We start from the raw sequence: 19701 nt of genomic DNA, 5'->3' as shown, positions 1-19701 counted from the left end.
CCAAACCAGTCAGACAAAAGTGGCCCCTTGTCTGCCCAGCAGCCTGTTCCTTCCCTCCCCAGCCTTTTGCTCTGACACCCCAGCAGGACCCTTCATCCAGAAAGACACCTCAGGGACCCTCCCTCTCTCTACCCTGGCTGTCCTCTCTGTGTGTTCCAAGCAAGCAGCTTTCTTCCTGAGACTCAAGTCCCTGGGCAAGGTAGTTCTTCCAGATGGAAATTCCTGAGCGCTGACACTGAGAGGATACAAAAACAAAGGAACAAAGAAAGTAGAACGAACCCTCTAATAACCCATCTCAACCTTCAGGGAAAATAAGTCAGGAACAAACAAACCAGAGCCCCTTTCCACACATGATCACTTAGTGGAGTTGCCTCAACCCGGACCATGTTCTTCTTTCTAGGAGAAAGTGTTGGCTCTACAGATCCACAAGGCCCATTAAAATCTTCTTTGAGGAGAAAAGAGTACTTTTTCTCCAATTTGGCATCTCCAAATTTATGCCAGCCTTGGCCCAATTAAACATTCATTCCACCATTTCTCTGGCCATTCTTCAGAGAGCTCTGGCTGCATGCCAGCCATGATGGCTCAAGAACAAAATTTACATAAAATGTACTCGTTTTTAGTGCACAATTGGCTGATTTTAATAAATTTAGAGGGTTATATAACCTTCACTGCAATTCAGATTTGTCACTCCTGAAGAGTCCCTCTTGCCCAACTAAAGTCAATTCCACGCCTCCCTTGCCCTAGGCAGCATGACACTGCCTGGAAGGATCAGGTCATTGCCTCTGGAATAAACAGGCCATCTGGAGAGATGACATTAAGCAATTAAGTGCACAAGTTGAAATCTAAGAGCAGGGCTGGGAGGGACCAGTGCAGGCCTCTGCTGAGGGGGAAGGAAGGGAGGATGGTACAGTGGTGTACGCAAAGGTCCTGAGGCCAGATGGAACTTGTCATTTTATAACAATTATGGATAGTTTGGCTGCAGCAGGTAGAGTTCGGGGTGGAGGTGATGATTAAAGACAAGGTAGAGAGGCTTCAGGCAGGGTCTTGGACGAGCTGAGATCTTTAAATAGAAGGTCTTTAAACAGAAGAGTGGTGATCTGTTTTGTGATTTTACAAAAATCACTGTGGGTTGCTAATGAGAACCAAAAATATTAGGCCATATGTGGAAATGAGGGGGGGCAGTAGGGAGGCAAGAGATGGCAAATTCTGGTGTTAGGAGTCACTGGGGGCATGGATCCAAAAGGTAGCTGGGTCGGTGCACTCCCTTAAGTGGCTACAGCAGAAGAGTGCTAACAATCGGCATCTCTGATTGCACAGAGCCTGGTCCCACTGCCTGCTTGGGGGACTGCCCTGGCATTCTTGTTCCCACAGGCCCCTACGTCTTGTTCCGAGCACGAAGATGCAGCAGCAAGCCCGTCTATCAGCCACCTCTTGCCACCGCCATTGAGAAGATGAAAACCACCCACCTCAAGGAACAGAGAGCATTTGCCCTAAGCAGAGAAATCTTGGGTAGGCAGGTTTCCCAGTCTGGGTCTCAGCACAGACCTGGCACACTCACTGCACAGTCTTTGCCAAGTGTCTCCCGGCTTCTGAGCCTCAGTTTCCCTAGATGGCAACTTACCCCAGCTTCTGCTCTACACTTGAAATCCTTTAGTGTCCTTATGGCCCTTAGGATGAAGTCTGAGTTCCCTCCTGAGGCTCCACCCATAGCAGAAACCCCCTCTGTTCCTTGTGCCCCAAACTCCAGCCACAGTGGCTTCTACAGCTCTTGGACCCAGGGCTCTCTCTTTTGGCCAGATGATTCCTGCCTGGAAGGTGTCCACCCTTCCTCCCCAGCTTTCTTCTGGATAATTCTGCTCATCCTTTAAATCTCAGCCTGATCACTGTGTCTTCACAGAGGTTTCCCTGGGTCCTCTGGCCAGGAGTTCCCAAATCTCAGGGTGCAGTTTCCTCTGAGTTCCCCAGAGCAGATCTGGGTGCAAGGAGTTCATTTGGGAGGTGGCCCTGGGTTCAGTGGTGGTAAGGGAGAGTAGAAGGAGGGAAGGAAGTGAGCGGGCCCAGTCCTGCTGGGGGCCTCAGGGAGAGAGTGCAGTACAGTCCTGAACTGTCCTACTTATCGGTATCTGTCCAGGTCCTCGGGGGAAGAGTCCTCAGAATGTTCCCCAGGCCTAGGCCAAGGTTCTGGCTTAGTAGGAATCTGTTCCCCAAAGTGGTTATGATGTAGAGCCTCCTGAACCAGATGTGTGCATCTGGTGAGCCCTCACATCACACTGTTCTGTCTCCAGCGAGCCAGGCAAGCTCTGTGTCCTCAGCAATGCAACAGGGCAGATGCATGTTTTAAATGATTCTATTTTACACTAACACAGCACAAACTCTGTGCAGCCTCTGTTTTAAGTGCTTATAAATATTAACTGATCACCTCCTCACAACCCTGTGCCAGAAAATTATACGCAAATTCCACAGATAAGGAGTGAGCCACAGAGGGGCTGAATCATTTGCAAAGGGCCTGTGGATAGCAAGTGGCACAGCTGGGATTGGAACCCAGACAGGAGGCCTCCTGGTCCAAGGACTTCACTGCTCTCTGCCGTCTCTGTGAAGATTGGCTCTGTTATTCCAAAGGGGAGGGGCTGTTCTGTGAGACCTCCACTCTTCTGAGCCATGCACCATCCACGTTCTACCCTAACTTGGTGGAGTCGAGAATCCTGCCTGACTGGCAGCTGTGCCTCCTTTCCAGCGTACCTGGGCTTCCTGTGGATGCTACTGCTGGTGGCCTATGGGCAGAGGGACCCCAGTGCCTACCATTTCAATAGACACCTCGAACACAGCTTCACCCGAGGCTTTTCAGCCGTGCTGGGCTTCCAAGAGTTCTTCGAGTGGGCTAACACCACCCTTGTGAACAACCTGTACGGTCATTACACAGGTACAGTCCCTGCATGCTACTCTTGGGGAAGTGAGGGTCAATGACAATACGGTCTCCTTATGAGATGGTGCAAGTCCACAATCTGCCTCATAACAAAGGCAATGAATAGGCGAGTGGTTATTCCAATAGCCATATGCTATTGAAGGAGACCCTCTGGATGGCTGGGCATGTGCAGGGAGGGTCACTAACTCTCCTCTGAAGCAGAGTGGAGAAATCTTAAATGAGAGTTAAGCTAGCACACATTGGCTAGGCAAAAACCGGGCACTAGGCAGGACAAACAACATGAGAATATCTGAGCCTGGGCACTCCACGGCACATCCTAAGAACTACACAGCACTGAGTATAGTGACAATGTAGGGTCTGAGTTAAGGACCAGTGAGAAGCAGGGACCAGGCTGTGAAGGAGCTGAATTCACCTTTTATCTTTGAGGAAAGGAGGCACCACAGGAGTTTTCTCAATAAGGGAGCAACACAAATCTGTGGTATAAGGATCATTCTGGAAGCACCCGGAAGCTGGGGTAGATGGTGGGCTAGTCAAGATGCTAGAGAGACATGCTGGGGGCTGATGCAGAGTCAGAGGACAGTGTGATGGAAAGAAGGGGATGGGTACATAAAACATGGAAGAGGTGGTAATGCTGGGATATGGTGAACATTAGGATGTGAGTTGAGCCATGCATGGCAGAGCTTGCTCCCAGTGACTTGGGAGGCTAAGGAAGGAGGATTACAAGTTCAAGGCCAGCCTCAGCAATTTAGCAAGGCCCTGTCTCAAAATAAAAAGACAGGATGTAGCTCAGTGGTAAGTGTCATTGAGTTCAATCCTCAATACCTGCCTCCAAAAGAGTGTGAGGATTGAGGGGAAAGGGCACAGATGGTATCCACGTTGATGCTAGGGTGAGGAGTGCCATTCCCCAAGAGAACCTATGGAGGGCATAGAGTAAATCCAAGATAGAAAGATGGCAAAGTCGTTGGGATGAGAGTAGATAATGGTTGGTCACGAGCTTCTCTGGGCTGTCTCTATGATGGGCAGACTGAAGTTCAGAGGAGCGTCCAGGCCAGGGAGCTTGGAATGTGTTAAGATGATTTTGATAGTTAGATTTACTGACCTGGTTTTCATCTTTAGGCTTTGTCACTGATGGAAACTCCAAGCTAGTTGGCAGTGCCCACATTCGCCAAGTGAGGATCCGGGAAAACTCTTGCCTTCTGGTCCAACAGCTGCAGGCTTCTTTGGACAGATGCCGTGCGCCATATTCCTGGGATGTTGAAGACCTGGCAGACTATGGAGAAGGCTGGAATGCCTCCGCCCTCAATAATAGCAACCGCTTTCCCCAGGCTTGGCAGTACCAGAGCCAGAGCCAACGTCAAGGTTATCCCATGTGGGGCAAACTTACTGTGTACCGAGGAGGAGGCTATGTGGTCCCTTTGGGGACTGATCTCCAAAGTGCATCACGGTAAGGCTGACTTGATTCTTTTGCAGCTGAGTGGAGCAATTTTCTAGAATCCATGATAGACTGGAAGATTCAGCCTTCAAAATGGGGCTAAGTCAAGTTCCTTCATGTCATTTTGGAAGGGTGGGGGAGACTCAGAAGCACTCAGATTATGTTTGCAGGCCCTTAGAAACTGCATTCTCAGAGTTGGGAGGAAAATCCCTTTCCAGCCATTGTTACTATGCTCATGGGTATACATGTGGGTGCAGAGGCAAGCACTCCTCGCAATGATCTTGAGGGACTTGTGTTAACACTATGGTAGATGAGGAAACCAAGGCCTGGAGAGGTGGTTAGGTTGTACAGGGGGCATTCAGGGTTTGATGGTCATGGGCCATCGCCAGAACATGTGCTACAGTCAGCTGACAACTTCCCAGGATCTGGTCTTGTGAGCTACCAGCCTCCAGAGGACCTCACTGTTGCAGCTGCTGCCTGCCTAAGTCCCTGGTGTTTTATGGCTTTCCTCCAATATCATAGCTGTCATTAAAAAAGCATGATATTCCCCTGAATGGAGGACTCATCAGAGCACATATCCTCTAGCTCCAAGTTTCTGATTCAGCAGGTCTGAGGTGAGGTCTGAAAATCTGCAATAAGTTCCCAAATGCTGGTTGGGGACCATCCTTTGAAAGCTTCTGCTCTGATGGCCAAGAGACTGTGGGTACCAGATATCATGATATGGCTGGCCAAGTGGGACCATTCTAAGGAGCGACCCTGGTGGCCAAGGATCAGAGCAAGGGCAAAGGGAGGTTTAAACAGGAAACCCTGGTCCCATCCAGGACTGAGGGGCAGAGGCCTCCACAGGATGGAGATGCCCCAGATGCTGCTCTTTCCCACAGAATTCTTCAGTATCTCTTTGACAACACCTGGCTGGATACTCTGACTAGAGCAGTGTTTGTGGAGTTCACCGTCTACAATGCCAATGTCAACCTGTTCTGCATCGTCACACTCACGCTGGAGACCAGTGGCCTGGGTGGGCTGCCTCCCCTGCTGGGTCTCCTCTGGGCTGGGTCTCCTGACCCAGCTGGGATGGGAAATTGGGGGGGGGCTCTGGTTTTTCCTGCTGCTGTACATCCCTGGGCCCCCAAAATCAAGGTGTCAGAGCTGGCCTAGACTTCTTCCCCTCTTCTCTCTGGCCCAAAGTGACACAGTTGGAGCCTGAAGGCAGCTCTTCCAGCTCATTCTGGAGCTTTCTATTGTATTGGAGGAGCGAAATGGAAGCTCTAGACAGGGGCTGGTGAAGGTTACCTGTTAACAGGTAATGTTACCTAAAAGAACATTTTATAAAGTGTGCATCAATCTACACTAGGAAGCACATTTGATATAACAATTCAACATTTGTATACAACCAAAACTAAAGCTTCACAAAAAATGTTTTCCCCAACTACATGGGATGCTCTCCTATTTCCCATTCTATCCCCTCCTTTCTGCCTCCTCTTTTAAAATGTTAATCATAGGCTATTAAAAACACCAACCTATAGCCTGTTCAGTTAATGCTCAATTTGCCTAAAACTCAACCTCCTCTCCACTAAAAACTGAACATTTAAAAAATATTAAATTATATTTTATTTGTTTTTTGTGGTACTGGAGATTGAACCCAGGTGTACTTTACCACTGAGCTATATCCCCAGTCCCTTTTATTTTTATGTAGAGACAAAGTCTTGGTAAGTTGCTGAGGTTGGCCTCGAATTTGTGATCCTCCTGCCTCAGTCTTCTGGTTGGCTGAGACTACAGGTATGTGCCATCATTCCCAGCAATTATATATTACTTTTATAATTACAACATAATTTCACCCAGTTATGGTGGCTCACATCTGTAATTCCAGCACTTTGAGAGGCTGAGGCAGGAGGATCTCAAGTTTGAGGGCAGCCTGTCCAACTTAGCGAGACCCTCACTCAAAATAAAAAATTAAAAAATAGAAGGGTTGGGGATGTAGATTAGTGGTAGAGTACCTTTGGGTTCAAGACCTAGCATAACATACACAGAAAAACGTATGCTTGTGGGTTTTTTTTTTTTTTAATTCAGGTTGAAGCCAAGTGTGGTGGTGTACACCTGTAATCCCAGCAGAAGGGATTTTAAGTGGTTCAGTCCTAGCATGCGTGAGGCCCTGGATTACATCCCCAGCATAGGATGAATATCTAATTTGGGGTGAGATGGGGCCCTACAGCTGACTCCCAGCAAGCTGTAGCATCTCCCAGCCCTCAACGGCTGCACTTTCCCGGTGTAACGCCAATAAAAGGATTTTTAAGGCAGAAGGATTTTAAGTTCAAGGCCAGCCTCAGCAACTTAGCATGACCCTGTCTCAAAATAAAAAATAAAAAGGGTTGGGGATGCAGCTCAGTGGTAGAGTACATGCTCATCACTGAGCCACGTCATCATGATCATCATCATAACAACAATAAATAAAAATTCAAAATTGTGTAAAGTGAACAGTAAAAGGCTTTTGACTTCCATTGTCAGTCCCTATGGTCAATGAATTCTTTCTAATTTTGTTTTTGGAGTTATTTGTATATTTTTGCCTCCTTTTTTGTCTCTTAAGGAACTCTAAAATAACTGGTCCAAACCTCCCCTGATTGAATTGTGTTTGCACACATAAGAAGTCTGTGGAGGGCTGATGGAGTCTGCCAAGCACTGCAGTCCCTCAGGGGCTCAGATGGCTTCCATGTCTTCCTTGTCACCCTTAGCTGACTTTGTCTCCACCAGCCTCACCAGTCAAACTGGTTTACAACATTATCACCCAAATATCATTACAGTGGAAAAAGAACAAAACACCACCAACAACAATTAGCAGAAAACAAGGAAAAGACACACAAGTGCAGGAAAAATATTCAAAAGGAGGTTGGGTTTTAGGCATACTGGCCACCAGAAGGACTGATCTGCAGTAGAGTGGCTTTAAGCAAGCCAGCTGGAGGAAAGCAAGGACTGATGCTGATGGGGTGGATGCTTTGCTGGAGGTGACTGCATGAATGGTCATGTGTCCCGTGGAACTTCCAGTGTAGCCCCTTTCATCCCTTCCAGTGTGTGCATGGTCTATGGCATCGAGCATGTGTCCACACTCAGTCCCTTGGGTCTCTGAGTCCTCTCCTCTGATCCTGCCACCCCTTGGAAGTGTCTGAACTTGAGTCCTCCAGCCTGTCTACTGGTCTGAGGGGCAAGTGGCCTGGACTGACATGTACTCTGTGCTTCCAGGAACCTTCTTCACACACGCGGCCCTGCAGAGCCTCCGCCTGTACCCCTTTACCAATGGCTGGCACCCCTTTGTGGTGGCAGCGGAGATCATTTACTTCATCTTCCTCTTCTACTACATGGTAGTGCAGGTGAGGGGACATGTGCACAGGCAGGGGTGGCTCTGGGGTGTGCCTAGTCTCCCCCTGACCCCCGCTTAGAGTGGGCCTGAAGAAGGTGGCAGCAAGGCTTTGCCTTAAGTATGGTGTCAGCCTTTTGGTCCTTGTTGGTTCTAACAGATGACCCAGGCTTCTGTCTACAGTGTCAGGCATGGGAAGGACCAAGGCTGGCAACTCCTCAGGAATCAACAGCTCTGAGGTCCTTCTAGTGGGTTGGGGACGGAGGACTGGTCCCTATTTCTGCTTAATTGAGACCTTCCAAAGAGCTGAGGTGAGGGGATGGTAGGATGTGAGGGTGGTTGTCCCCATACGGAGGATACTCTGAGCTTAGATGGTGAGGTTCTTGGTGTGTTCTGTTCTTATCTGTTGTCCCTAGGAAGTAGGCAAAATCCCCTTTACCTCCTTCACTGATGTGTTACACCAGGAAGGTGCAGCTGTTGATTATGGTGAGGACTGGGAGATGCTACAACTTGCTGGGAGTCAGCTGTAGGGCCCCATCTCACCCAAAGTGAGATATTCATCCAATGCTGAGGATGGAACTCAGGGCCTCACGCATGCTAGGAATGAACCACTCCCCCGCCACCAGGATCAGCATTTGAACACAGAGCCTGATGCCTGACCTTCATACTCACCCCCATGCTGCAACATGACCTCCTAAAGCAGGCCACACAGGGCTCCCACCATCACCAAGTCAAGCCCACAGCCAGAGATATCAACATCATTTCACTTGTCCCTCCCAGCAGAGGGACTGACCACCCCCTTGACCCTTCACTTCTCTTCTCTCGGTTGTCTTTGCATTCTGTTTGCAGTTGCTTCACAAAGTCATTCCCCAAAACCTTCACTTTTATTCAGAGTGCTGCTCAGCAGTTTTAATAATCCTCTTTATTATGGAGGCAAACTTGGCCTCCTCACTAACCAGACACAGGTACCCCTCCTTAGGTCACGGTTCTTCTGCATGGAAGGGGAAGAGGAGGAAGAGGAGGGCTGGCAGGATGACTAGCTCTGACTTGGGACACTTGTTGGGAAAGTATGGCTAAACCCTGCCAGTCCAGGAAACCTCTCCCCGAGACAGAAAGGAAAGAAAGAAATGTAATTGTTTTAAATTATTGATTCTTAACTGTGAAGTATACATAAAACTCACCACTTTGCATTTTATGCACACACCTAAGTATGCAGTAAGCACATTCTCTATCATCCCACCACCATCACTAACATCTCCAGAACTCTCCATCTTGCAAAACTGAAGCCACACGCATCAAGCAACCAACCACTCCCCTTCCTCCTGAGGAAAAACAACTCTTGTTATTGAATAAGCATCAGACCAGAATGTGGGGTGTGTTCTGTGCAGTGGCTCTAGGGGTTGCAAAGACAGAAGGTGAGCACAACCTGCAGTACAGTGAAGCAGATAGAACCCACAGCACTCCTGCTCTGAAGGGGGTGACGGGCACCCTCAAGCAGAGGACTGGACTGCACCATTTGTCACCTCATCCTTTCTAAATTCACCTGGAATCACCATATTTATATGTAAATATTTGTAATATTTATCATACATATAATATACAATGTATAATATATATTATATAGTATCATATGTATATATATATATATATAAAATATTTATTTAGGCAGTTTTCTAACTGCCTAAATAAAAAGGAAAAATAAGCTTTAGCCTTTATGATAGGATAAGGGCTGGCACTTGAGTTAGGAGCCTGAGGAGGTGGGCACCTACCCGACATGCAGAGAACACCCTGAGAAGGGGCACTATCTTCCTTCATAATTGCCTTCCAAAAAGATGGCTCTCCAGTCCTTGAGAAAGACATTTCTGAGTTGTAAAACTGGCAGGAGGCTTGTTTGACTTTTGGAAAGATGTATGTACACTTTCAAGGGGCACAGAGTTTATAAGTTTTCTAAAGTATAGTCTCTTGGAAAAGTGAGGGTGAGGAGAGTACCCACACACACACACACTTTTTTTTTTTTTTTTTTTTTTTTTGCCGCATCAGAGAGAAGTCAGTTGTTTTCTTAGTAGACACTATATTTACTCTTATAAATCCTACAGCCAGGACAAGGGGAGAAGTCTATACAAGGTTGTTTTCTTAGTAGACACTGTATTTACTCTTATAAATCCTACAGCCAGGACAAGGGGAGAAGTCTATACAAGGTTGGAGAGAGGCCTTAAGGCACTCTGTGTAGGTGGGGTCAGGGCTGGACAGCCTTGCTGGGATCAGTAACCCCTGCTAGAGAGCCCTCTGGTGGGGACAGGAGCAGCTGTGGGGTAAGGGGATAGTGATCATGGTCTGCAGCCTTTAGCAGAAGCTCAGGCTCTTTTCCCAGGGCAAGCTCATGAGAAAGCAGAAGTGGGGCTATTTCTGCAGCAAGTGGAATCTTCTGGAACTAGCCATCATCCTGGTCAGCTGGAGTGCCCTGGCAGTGTTTGTGAAGAGGGCTGTCCTTGTGGAGCGTGACCTTCAGCGCTACAGGAGCCACAGGGAGGAGTAAGTGGCTGTCTTAGCTCCCCTGCCCCCCCTCCTCGACTGACTCTCCTCCTTCTAGCTGTCTGAGGCCCAGGAGTCAGGGAGGCTTTGGAAATCCTGTGGACCTCAGCAGACTAGGGGACACACCTGGTAGAAATAATTGCAGTTGCCACCAAGATTCAGCTGTGGTGCCTGAAGCAGATACAACTGGAGAGGACTCTTTAAAGACAAAATACAACATAGCTAACCTTGGTAAATCTTACCAAAATGTAGGACCATGTGGTATGCTGCTGAAGTCCTCCCTGGTCTTTGGGGGAGCTCTTGCAAGTATTAGAGCCCAAGTAGCTCCACAACTGCTACAACATGTTAAGCGTCCACTATGTCTTATGCAGGGTGAGTTCATACATATCTTATGTGTTCACAGGATACATAAGAACTGATGAAGGGTGGTGTTATCAGTGCCCTGTTTAACAAAGAAATTGAGGCTCAGGGAGGTCATGTGACTTCCCCACGACCATAGAGCTTAACTTTGGCAGAGAAGTAACTTAAATCTAGCTTATGTGGATCTAGGATCCCTGTGGCTTATTGGGGTCATGGTGTTTCTTGTCTCACTCTTTTTATAGATATAACAAATATTTATTGAGTTATTGCTGGATGTTGTACACTGTCATGAAAATCCCAGGGCTTCACACATGCTGACCAGGTGCTCTATCACTGAGCTATATCTCCAGCCCTACAAAACCACTGTGAAAGCACTTTCTTACCTATCTTAATATTCCTGAGACTTCTAAGAGATGGTCTTATCTTCTCTTTTTTACAAATAAGAGAATTATTTGTAATGAGGCTTAGAGAGGTTAAATTGTTTGCACAAGGTCACACAGCAAGTAAATACTGGAGTCAGAATTTGAACTCTATTCCTAACCTCTAACATTGTCTCATTCATTCAACAAACCAACATTTAGATCTTCTTTGTGTCACACCCATGAATGTATGTATGTGTATCTGTGTGTGATATAACTTTGGTTTTTTTGGTCCTGGAAATTGAACCCAGGCACTTTGGCATGCTAAATATGTGTTCTATGAATAAGTTACATCCCCAAGCCCCTATATATAAAAAATATTAAAATAATATATGATACTAGAAGTATTGCTCAATTTAAGGAGTTAATTTAATATTTATTATGTTGATATATAATAAATACTACATGTTATATATTATATTATCATACATATAACATATATAATACATAAATATTATATATAACATATATAATACATTTTATATATATAAAATGTAGGATATATATATATATATATATATATATATATATATATATATATATATATATCCTAAGCTTTTACAAACTTGGGATCATTCAATATTTTTCTGTAATATGATTTTCTCTTTATAGTTAAGAATGAATTTAAAGTACAAAGGCACAAGAAGAGAATGGAACAAGGTGTGATGTTGGGCACAGCCTGGATTTAGAAATCAGACATATGTAGGTTTCAACTTCTCTTACCACTCACAAATGACTGTTTATGTCACTAGCTGAGTGACCTTGTGCCAACTTTCTCTCCTTATCTATGAAAAGGAAATAGTAAGCTATACTTTATCATGGTTTTTTTTTTTTTTTTGGTACTGGGCAGTTAATGACTGAGCCACCTCCCTTGCCTTTTTTATTTTGAGACAGAGTCTCGCCAAGTTGCTTAGGGCCTCACTAAGTTGCTGAGACTGGCTTGAACTTGCAATCCTTCTGCTTCAGCCTCCTGAGTTGGTGGGATTACAGGCATGCATCACTATGCCTGGAAAGATGTACTTCATCTTGAAGTTCAAATGAGACTAAGCAAATGAAGTTTCACTTAGTACAACAAGTGGATACTTCTTTGATCCTGCCTTCAAATACAGGGCAGCTATAGATGTACACTCAGACAAGTGTGCAGAGAGGGTGGCATCTACTGGCCTCAAAGCAGGGAGAGGGAGGCTCAAAGATGTCTCTTAGCTCTATCCCCTTAATCCTGAAAGGATTCCTCCTTTACCTTTTCTCCCTAGTTCTACAACCTTTAATAAAGACAGCTAATTAAAGGCCTCATGAACGACATAACCATAGCCTTCATGATTACATCATCATCTTCATCACCATCATCATCACCATCATCCTAACATCATTATTCTCATTGTCACTACCACCATCATCACTATCTTCACCAATACCACCAACCAATATCATTACCATTCTCATCTCCATCATCATTCCCATTATCACCATCATCATCATAATTATCACCCCATCATCATCACCATAGTCAACACTATCATCAATATCACCACCATCATCATTACCATCACCACTATCATCACTATCCTCAACATCACAACCATCATTGTCAACATCATCACCATTGTCATTACTATCATCAATATCACCACCATCATCACTATAACATCACCATCACTATCATCAACGTCACCAGTTTGGGGAATTGGACTTCTCTCCCCGAGATCTGTTTCTGGATTTGATAGCCTCTGAGACCATAGACAATATGTGTCTAATCCTGAATCCAGATGGATTTTAGCTGCATTGCTTATGGTCTCTAAGACCCAGACTTCCCATTTTGTTCCCACAGGGGGATCAGTTTCAGTGAGACAGCAGCAGCTGATGCTGCCCTTGGATACATTATTGCCTTCCTGGTACTCCTGTCTACAGTGAAGCTTTGGCATCTTCTCAGGTTGAATCCCAAAATGAACATGATCACCTCGGCTCTACGCCGGGCCTGGGGCGACATTTCAGGCTTTATTACCATCATTGTTATCATGCTCCTGGCTTATTCCATTGCGGTGAGTGGCTCTTTTGGGAAAACCTCAGAGCTGATGTCCATGGAAGCCAAGGCTACCAGGTGGTGTGGAGTGAACAGTTAGGGCCAGGGAGACTCTGGGAACCTGAGGAAGATGGCAGATCTTCTGAGTCTTGGGTATTTTAGCTGGGTGCTCATGAGATGGCCACATCAAATGGCAAAGACTAGAGATCTTAGTTGAGTAGGAGTGAGGAAGCATAGGCTCTGGAACTGAAAGGGCCCAACTCCTTCCAATGATGGATTCCTTTCTGCAGCTAGACTCTGCCTGTTCTCCTGATATCCAGTTGTTCCGAAGGCACAGGGCTAATGTCCAGGCAGGCTTAGAGCACTCTTACTGTGCTGGTGGATGACCTGGGTCACCCCTGTCCTTGAGTTAGGGTAGGGATGGGGAAGTGAGGGTTGACTGTCCATGTCAGCACTGTTGCCACAGACATAAGGTCTGAATTTAGCAGGATCAATGCTGTTTCATTCAGCCCCTTAACACTGAGCACATTCTGACAATCACATCTTTAATGACTGGAAAACAAAATAGAACCAAAAAAAAAACCATAAAAACATTCAACTCTTTCTTATTACCAAGTAATGTGAGAAACTAAGACCCTCTTTCAACCCTGCCACATCCTGATCTCCATCCACATATGAACCCCAATCCTGATGCTCAGCTAATCCACAATTTCCATCATACTCCTGCCCCCCACTCATCTTTGACTCTTTAGCCCTATGTTGATCCTGACCCCTTCTCATTCTCACCTTGACCATATCTAGTCTCCTATCTCCCACCTTTCCCTGACCACACGTCCACTACATTCTAGTCCCCACTCTGCCTTTACCTTCAACCCTTTGGTATCCCTATCATCTCTGCCCCCACCTCTTTCTTCCTGTCCCACACTCAAAAACAGGGTAGGGCACACCGATGGAGTGGTCTGGTCGAGGGTGTATGCTGAAAGAGGTGGTTTTATTCAAATGCTCTAATTCATGTCAATTTGTTTAGTCTGCCATTTGCGGTGCAAGGACATTGCAGTGTCCTCTGGGGCCAGAAGTCACCAACTCAGAGCCATGTAGTTTTGGGCCTTCCTCTGACACCGCAGCCCTGGGAAAATCTGGGAAAGGGTTGTGTGTTGAGGGGAAAGCCATGCCCAGATGGGCAAAGCCCATTGTCCATCCAATCCAACTGCCCCGGAGGAAAGAGGGTTGGGCATCATAATGTCCAATTTCCCTACTTTCTTTGCATAGCCATCTGGTGAAAGCAGCAGGGGCTTAGGTGGTGGGTGCCTGCATGCACACAGCATAGGTATGCAAGTATGATGTCCACAGGTGTACAGGTCCATGCAATCACACAGGACACTTGTGGTCTTGTATGCAAAGGCCCACAGAGAAAAACACACATTCCACACAAAACTGGAAGTATATACACCACCTGCATGTCTGGGTGGGTATGGACAGTTTGGCCAGGCCAGACCAAGGAGGTAGCTAACACAGGCTACTGTGTCAAACAGCAGGATTTGGGGATTCATGCTCTTTTCCCTGCTCATGAGGTCTCTTTCTATGATAGTCAAACTTAATATTTGGTTGGAAACTCCATTCCTACAAGACCCTCTTTGATGCAGCAGAAACGATGATCAGCCTTCAGCTAGGAATCTTCAACTATGAGGAGGTAATGGTGGGGCGGACTCTGCAACCACACTGTGTCTCCATGAAAAGTAGAAAAGTCTCTCCCCACCACCCCCATCATCCTTCTGGTCCATGGCCTGGCAAGCACAGGGCAGCTTTGGTCATATGTTCCCCTTTGTCTAGGCAGCCTGCCCTGGAGACCCCTGCTCACAGAACACAAGGCAGTGGATGCTCAGGAGGACTATGCTGGGGGTCTCCAACAGGAGTATTCTTGGCAGTAGTCAGGACCGGCACCTGTCTTTGGAGGAAGTAGTGGTGGGCAGGAGGGCCACCCCACCCCCGACTCCCTTCCCTGGGCCAGCTCCAGAGAGCTCTGCCCATACTTCTTTGCCCAGCTCCAAGGTCCAATTTCCCTCTTATGGTCCTAGGGAATGGGGTGGCAGCTTGCACAAAGGATACCAGGAATGGATGGCCTTCTTACTTTCAGGTGCTGAGCTACAGTCCTGTGCTTGGTTCCTTCCTAATTGGGTCCTGCATTATTTTCATGACATTTGTGGTGCTGAATCTATTTATCTCTGTCATTCTGGTGGCCTTCAGCGAGGAGCAGAAGTGTGGTCAGGTGAGTTCCTTTTGGCCTATTCTTGCCTTTTAATTAACCTTGAACTATGAAGACTGGCTGAGTAACATTAGATGGTGAATTTCAGAGACCAGTATAACTCAAAACACCAATTTCTCAGGAAGGGAAACTAAGGCCCAGGAGAAAATTACTTCCTCGAGGTCACAAGCAAGTGAAGGGCAGTGCTGGGCCTAGAATGGGGTCTCCTGCTCTCCAGTGATTCTTGGCCCTGACTATACCTTGGAATTACTCCTGAAACCAACACAAGAAGCTCAGGGACAACCCTGGAGTTGGCATTTTTAAAATCTCTGCAGTGATATGAATGTCTAGCCAAGGTTGAGAACTCTGTAATACAATCTGAAACCTCTGCCACAGCAGCATGACTCACGAGGGTCGAGCTGGGGCCCCTCCGTCAACCTCCAACCACGGGTGACTGTTAGTCCTAGTGTGCCTCACAGGTCCTGAATAGTGAAAGGCCAAGCTCAGGGGAAGTACACAAATCCAGCCACATGCTACAGAGAAGGAACCTGATGCCCACAGAGTTGAGATCCCCGACTTAGGACCAGAGCTAGAAAGGAGAAGAGGTGAGGTTGGAACCTAGGTTGACTTGGATGTGTTTTAATGTCCTTCTGGAGGTGTAGCTGTACTAGCTTCTCCCTTCCCTGCCCAGTTGGAAGATTCCCTAAAATCTTTCCTAAAACTACATACCTACAGATCCTTAAAACTCATTCTCTGATTTTTACATTTCTGTCCAAGAGCAGTGATGTGTTTCTCTAAGTTGCAACGCATAACCATGTTAATGGATCATTTGGAAGAGAGAGCTGCTTTTCCAGAAGCCAGGAAATTTTGTGAGGTTTTCCCCACACCAACATTCCAGTGGACACCAACGGAATGTCCTATAAATTGATCTAGTTGTGATGCTATATGCTTGAAGGTAGTGTCAATCACTCAGGCAGAGAACTCAGTCCCATAAGACTGCCCCCACTTCAGATACACTGCTAGTTGTAGGTGTCATCTATATTGCTGACCAGTCAGGGTTCCCATAACTCTCTCCTTGAGCTCAATTAACTTGCTAACTCAGCTCTCAAGACTCAGGAAAACTCTTACTTATTTTAAAGGACATTATAATAAATTTTAAGATAAAATAGAATAAAATAAATAAAATAAAATAAATAGAATAAATAACATAAACCCATTTAGAGGGTGCAAGGATGCACATGAATAGCTAGATGAAGAGGCACAGAGGTAAGGTGAGAGGGAAGGGTGTGGCACTTCCATGCACCCTCTGGGTGAGCCACCCTCCTAGCACCTTCATGGATTTAGCAACACTCTTCACATCTTGCCATTCAAGACTTTTTATAAAGATTGATTCCACTCTGCACTGCTCCTTCTTCTCATGGAGACTGGTGGGTTAGAAAGATCTTTCTGGTGATAGCCCCATTCTGAAGCTATCTAGGGGTCCTGCCCTAAGTTACCTCATTAGCATAAGCTCAGGTGTGCTCATGAAGGCAAAGTGCACTGCTGTCACTCAGGAAATTGCAGTGGTTTTAGGAGCTCTGGGGGAGGAGCCAGGGACAAAGGTCAAATATATTTCCTATTATACCACAGTGTCTTTGCCCTGCACGGATCTGATATCTTGAAAATGATTTTGTAGTGTTCAGGAAACATGTTTGCCTTTATCAGGGTGCAATTTTGACACCCAGATATTCCAATTATACCCTATTTTGGAGGTGGAGGTGTCAGGCAATTACACAGACACCTTTAATTGAACTTAGTGCACAGAAGGCTGACTAATTTTTGGTCCAGAAATTCTGTTTTGAATGAAGAGATAATTCACATCCTGTAACAGTCACCATTTTAAAATGTGTAATTAAATGTTTTTTAGTATGTTCAGAGCTGTGCAACTAGCACAATTACCAAATTCTAGAACATTTTCATTACCCCAAAAAGAAACCCTAAACTCACCACTAGTCATTCCCCAAATTCCATATTTTCAGCCCCCAGAAAACAACTAATCTACTTTCTATTCTTTTTTTTTGATTTGCCCATTCTGCACATTTCATATAAATGGGGATATATTATATATATGTTAGTTTTTATGGCTGGCTTCTTCCTCTTAGGATAACGGTGTGAGGTTCACCATTGTAGCACGGATCAGTAATTCATTCCTCTTTATGTGTGAATCATATTTCATTTCATGGATATACCACAGATTACCATCCATTTGTCTGTTGATGGATCTTTGGGTCATTTCCATATTTTGGCTACTATGAATAATGTTATATGCATATTTATGTGCATGATTTTGTTTGGACATTTTTTTTTGAGTGCTGGGGATTGACCATGGGCTACATGCATGCTAGGAAAGCATTCTACCACTGATCTGCTTCCACAGTCCCTGGATATGTTTTGTTTAACTGTTTGAGTGACTGTCAGACTGTTTTCCAAAGCAGCTGCACTGTTTTATATTCTTAGTAGCAATGTGTGAGGACCTTTGTACATTTTTTTTAAAAGAGAGAGTGAGAGAGGAGGGAGAGAGAGAGAGAGAGAGAGAGAGAGAGAGAGAGAGAGAGAGAGAATTTTTTAATATATATATATTTTTTTTAGTTCTCGGTGGACACAACATCTTTGTTGGTATGTGGTGCTGAGGATCGAACCCGGGCCGCACGCATGCCAGGCGAGCGCGCTACCGCTTGAGCCACATCCCCAGCCCTGTACATAAATTTTTAATAGCCTCTGTTGGGGGTGGTGGAGGATATTTTCTGACTAGTTTACTAAATGTAATTTTTTGATACCTACAGTCTACCATTACTATTTCCTACATTTTTTTCTTTGCTATAAAAGTCACTTAATCATTTAGGTTTTTCTGAGGTTATTTGTTTGTTTGTGGAACTGGCATTTTTAACATATAAGTGGTTGAGAAATGTGGGAAAATTGGAGACAGTTTTCCTTTTCCCATAATTTCCTCTCATGCCAGGCTAGGCTAGGAGGTAAGCAGAGCAGGATGTACTAATAATAAAGAACAAAAGAAAGAGACACTATAAACACTGATCTAGAGGGAAATGGGTGACAGTTATCAAAGAGGGTCCGCATGTTGCCTGTGCTGCTTAAATTCAGGTCAAGTAGCCTGGTCTAGTCTTTCTCTACTTCAGCTTGGGATTTAAAATGTGGTCAGGAAAACCCAGGCATGCTCATTGAAGAAAAGGAGGAAGCACACATCCCTGGGATCCTTAGAAGGTGCCATCACAACCCCAGAAAAGGGCTGGGGATGTGGAAGAGCACTTACCTAGCATGCATCAAGCCAGGAGTTTAATCGCCAGTTCCACAAACAAACAAATAACCTCAGAAAAACCTAAATGATTAAGTGACCTCAGGCCTAGCACAGTGGCATACACCTGTGTTCTTGTGATCCCAGTGACTCAGGAGGATGAGGCAGGAGGATTGCAAATTCGAGGACAGCCTCAGCACTTAAGGAGACCATGTTTCAAAATAAAAAATAAAACGGGCTGGGTATGTGGCTCCACGGTAAAGCAACCTTGGGTTCAATCCCCTCAAAACCAAACCAAACCAAAAAACCATAAAACCCCACCAAAAGCAATAAAGTGATCTCAGGCTGGGACAATAAAACCATGGTTTCCCTATAGAAAGAAAACCCTCCAAAGAGAATGGTTGCAAATACATTGCTTGGTCTTTTCTCTCTTGCAGCTGTCAGAGGAAGAAGAGATCATCGATTTACTTCTGATGAAAATATTCAGCTTCCTAGGCATTAGCTATAAAGGAGAGGACCCTCAGAGCAGCAGTGACCAGGCTGAATCTGCCCCCAAGGCTTGGGTTCCTCAACCAGCACAAGCTGTGCCCAATGTTTAAGGTGTTCATCCACCCCGGGCCTGTGCTTACAAGGATTCTAAAGTCTCTCGGGGACAATGGTTGTGTCTGTAGAAGACTTACCAAACCAGCAAGTTAAAAAAAAAAAAAAAGATATCTACCTACATGCATAAAATTGCCCCCCTGTGAGAGCCTGTTTGTTCCAATGCATTTCCCCTTAGAAATAAAAGTCTTCTCTACAGAGCAGTTGTCTTATCTCTTTGGTCAATCAGGGGTTACCTTCAAACAATGCTTGTTCAGAGCTTCTCTGAATACCAACCACGGGGTGTGGTATTAGTAGCCTTGGGTTGCTAGAATAGTATCACACACCAGATGGCTTAAACAACAGAGAGTTATTGTTTCATAATAACTCTGGAAGCCAGAAGTCTAAGATCAAGGTATTACCGAGCCATGTTTCCTCTGCGGTACTAGGGAATAATCTATGCTTTTTCCAGCTTTTGAATTTCTTAGTAAGCCTTGGTGTTCCTTAGCTTGTAGATGAATCACTTCTGTCCTGGCACTTGGCATTTTCTGTGACTCTT

General features: G+C 45.6%; 1 protein-coding gene across 1 annotated transcript in view; it reads left to right on the top strand.

The window, feature by feature from the left end:
* PKD1L3 (polycystin 1 like 3, transient receptor potential channel interacting) overlaps positions 1-19317 on the top strand; it is an 82218-nt gene extending 62901 nt beyond the window's left edge. The window contains exons 34-43 of the mRNA XM_081274732.1: positions 1372-1509; positions 2735-2920; positions 4040-4367; positions 5237-5370; positions 7587-7714; positions 10073-10233; positions 12841-13051; positions 14621-14722; positions 15167-15298; positions 19001-19317. Coding sequence (XP_081130858.1) covers positions 1372-1509; positions 2735-2920; positions 4040-4367; positions 5237-5370; positions 7587-7714; positions 10073-10233; positions 12841-13051; positions 14621-14722; positions 15167-15298; positions 19001-19162 — 1682 coding nt within the window. The 3' untranslated portion in view covers positions 19163-19317. The remainder of the gene's footprint in view (positions 1-1371; positions 1510-2734; positions 2921-4039; positions 4368-5236; positions 5371-7586; positions 7715-10072; positions 10234-12840; positions 13052-14620; positions 14723-15166; positions 15299-19000) is intronic.
* Positions 19318-19701: the final 384 nt, after the last annotated feature.

This window comes from Spermophilus citellus (genome assembly GCF_964194105.1).
Source record: "Spermophilus citellus genome assembly, chromosome: 18".
NCBI lineage: Eukaryota > Metazoa > Chordata > Mammalia > Rodentia > Sciuridae > Spermophilus > Spermophilus citellus.
The sequence above is the reverse complement of the archived record's forward strand: the minus strand, read 5'-3'. Positions and strand labels throughout refer to the sequence as shown.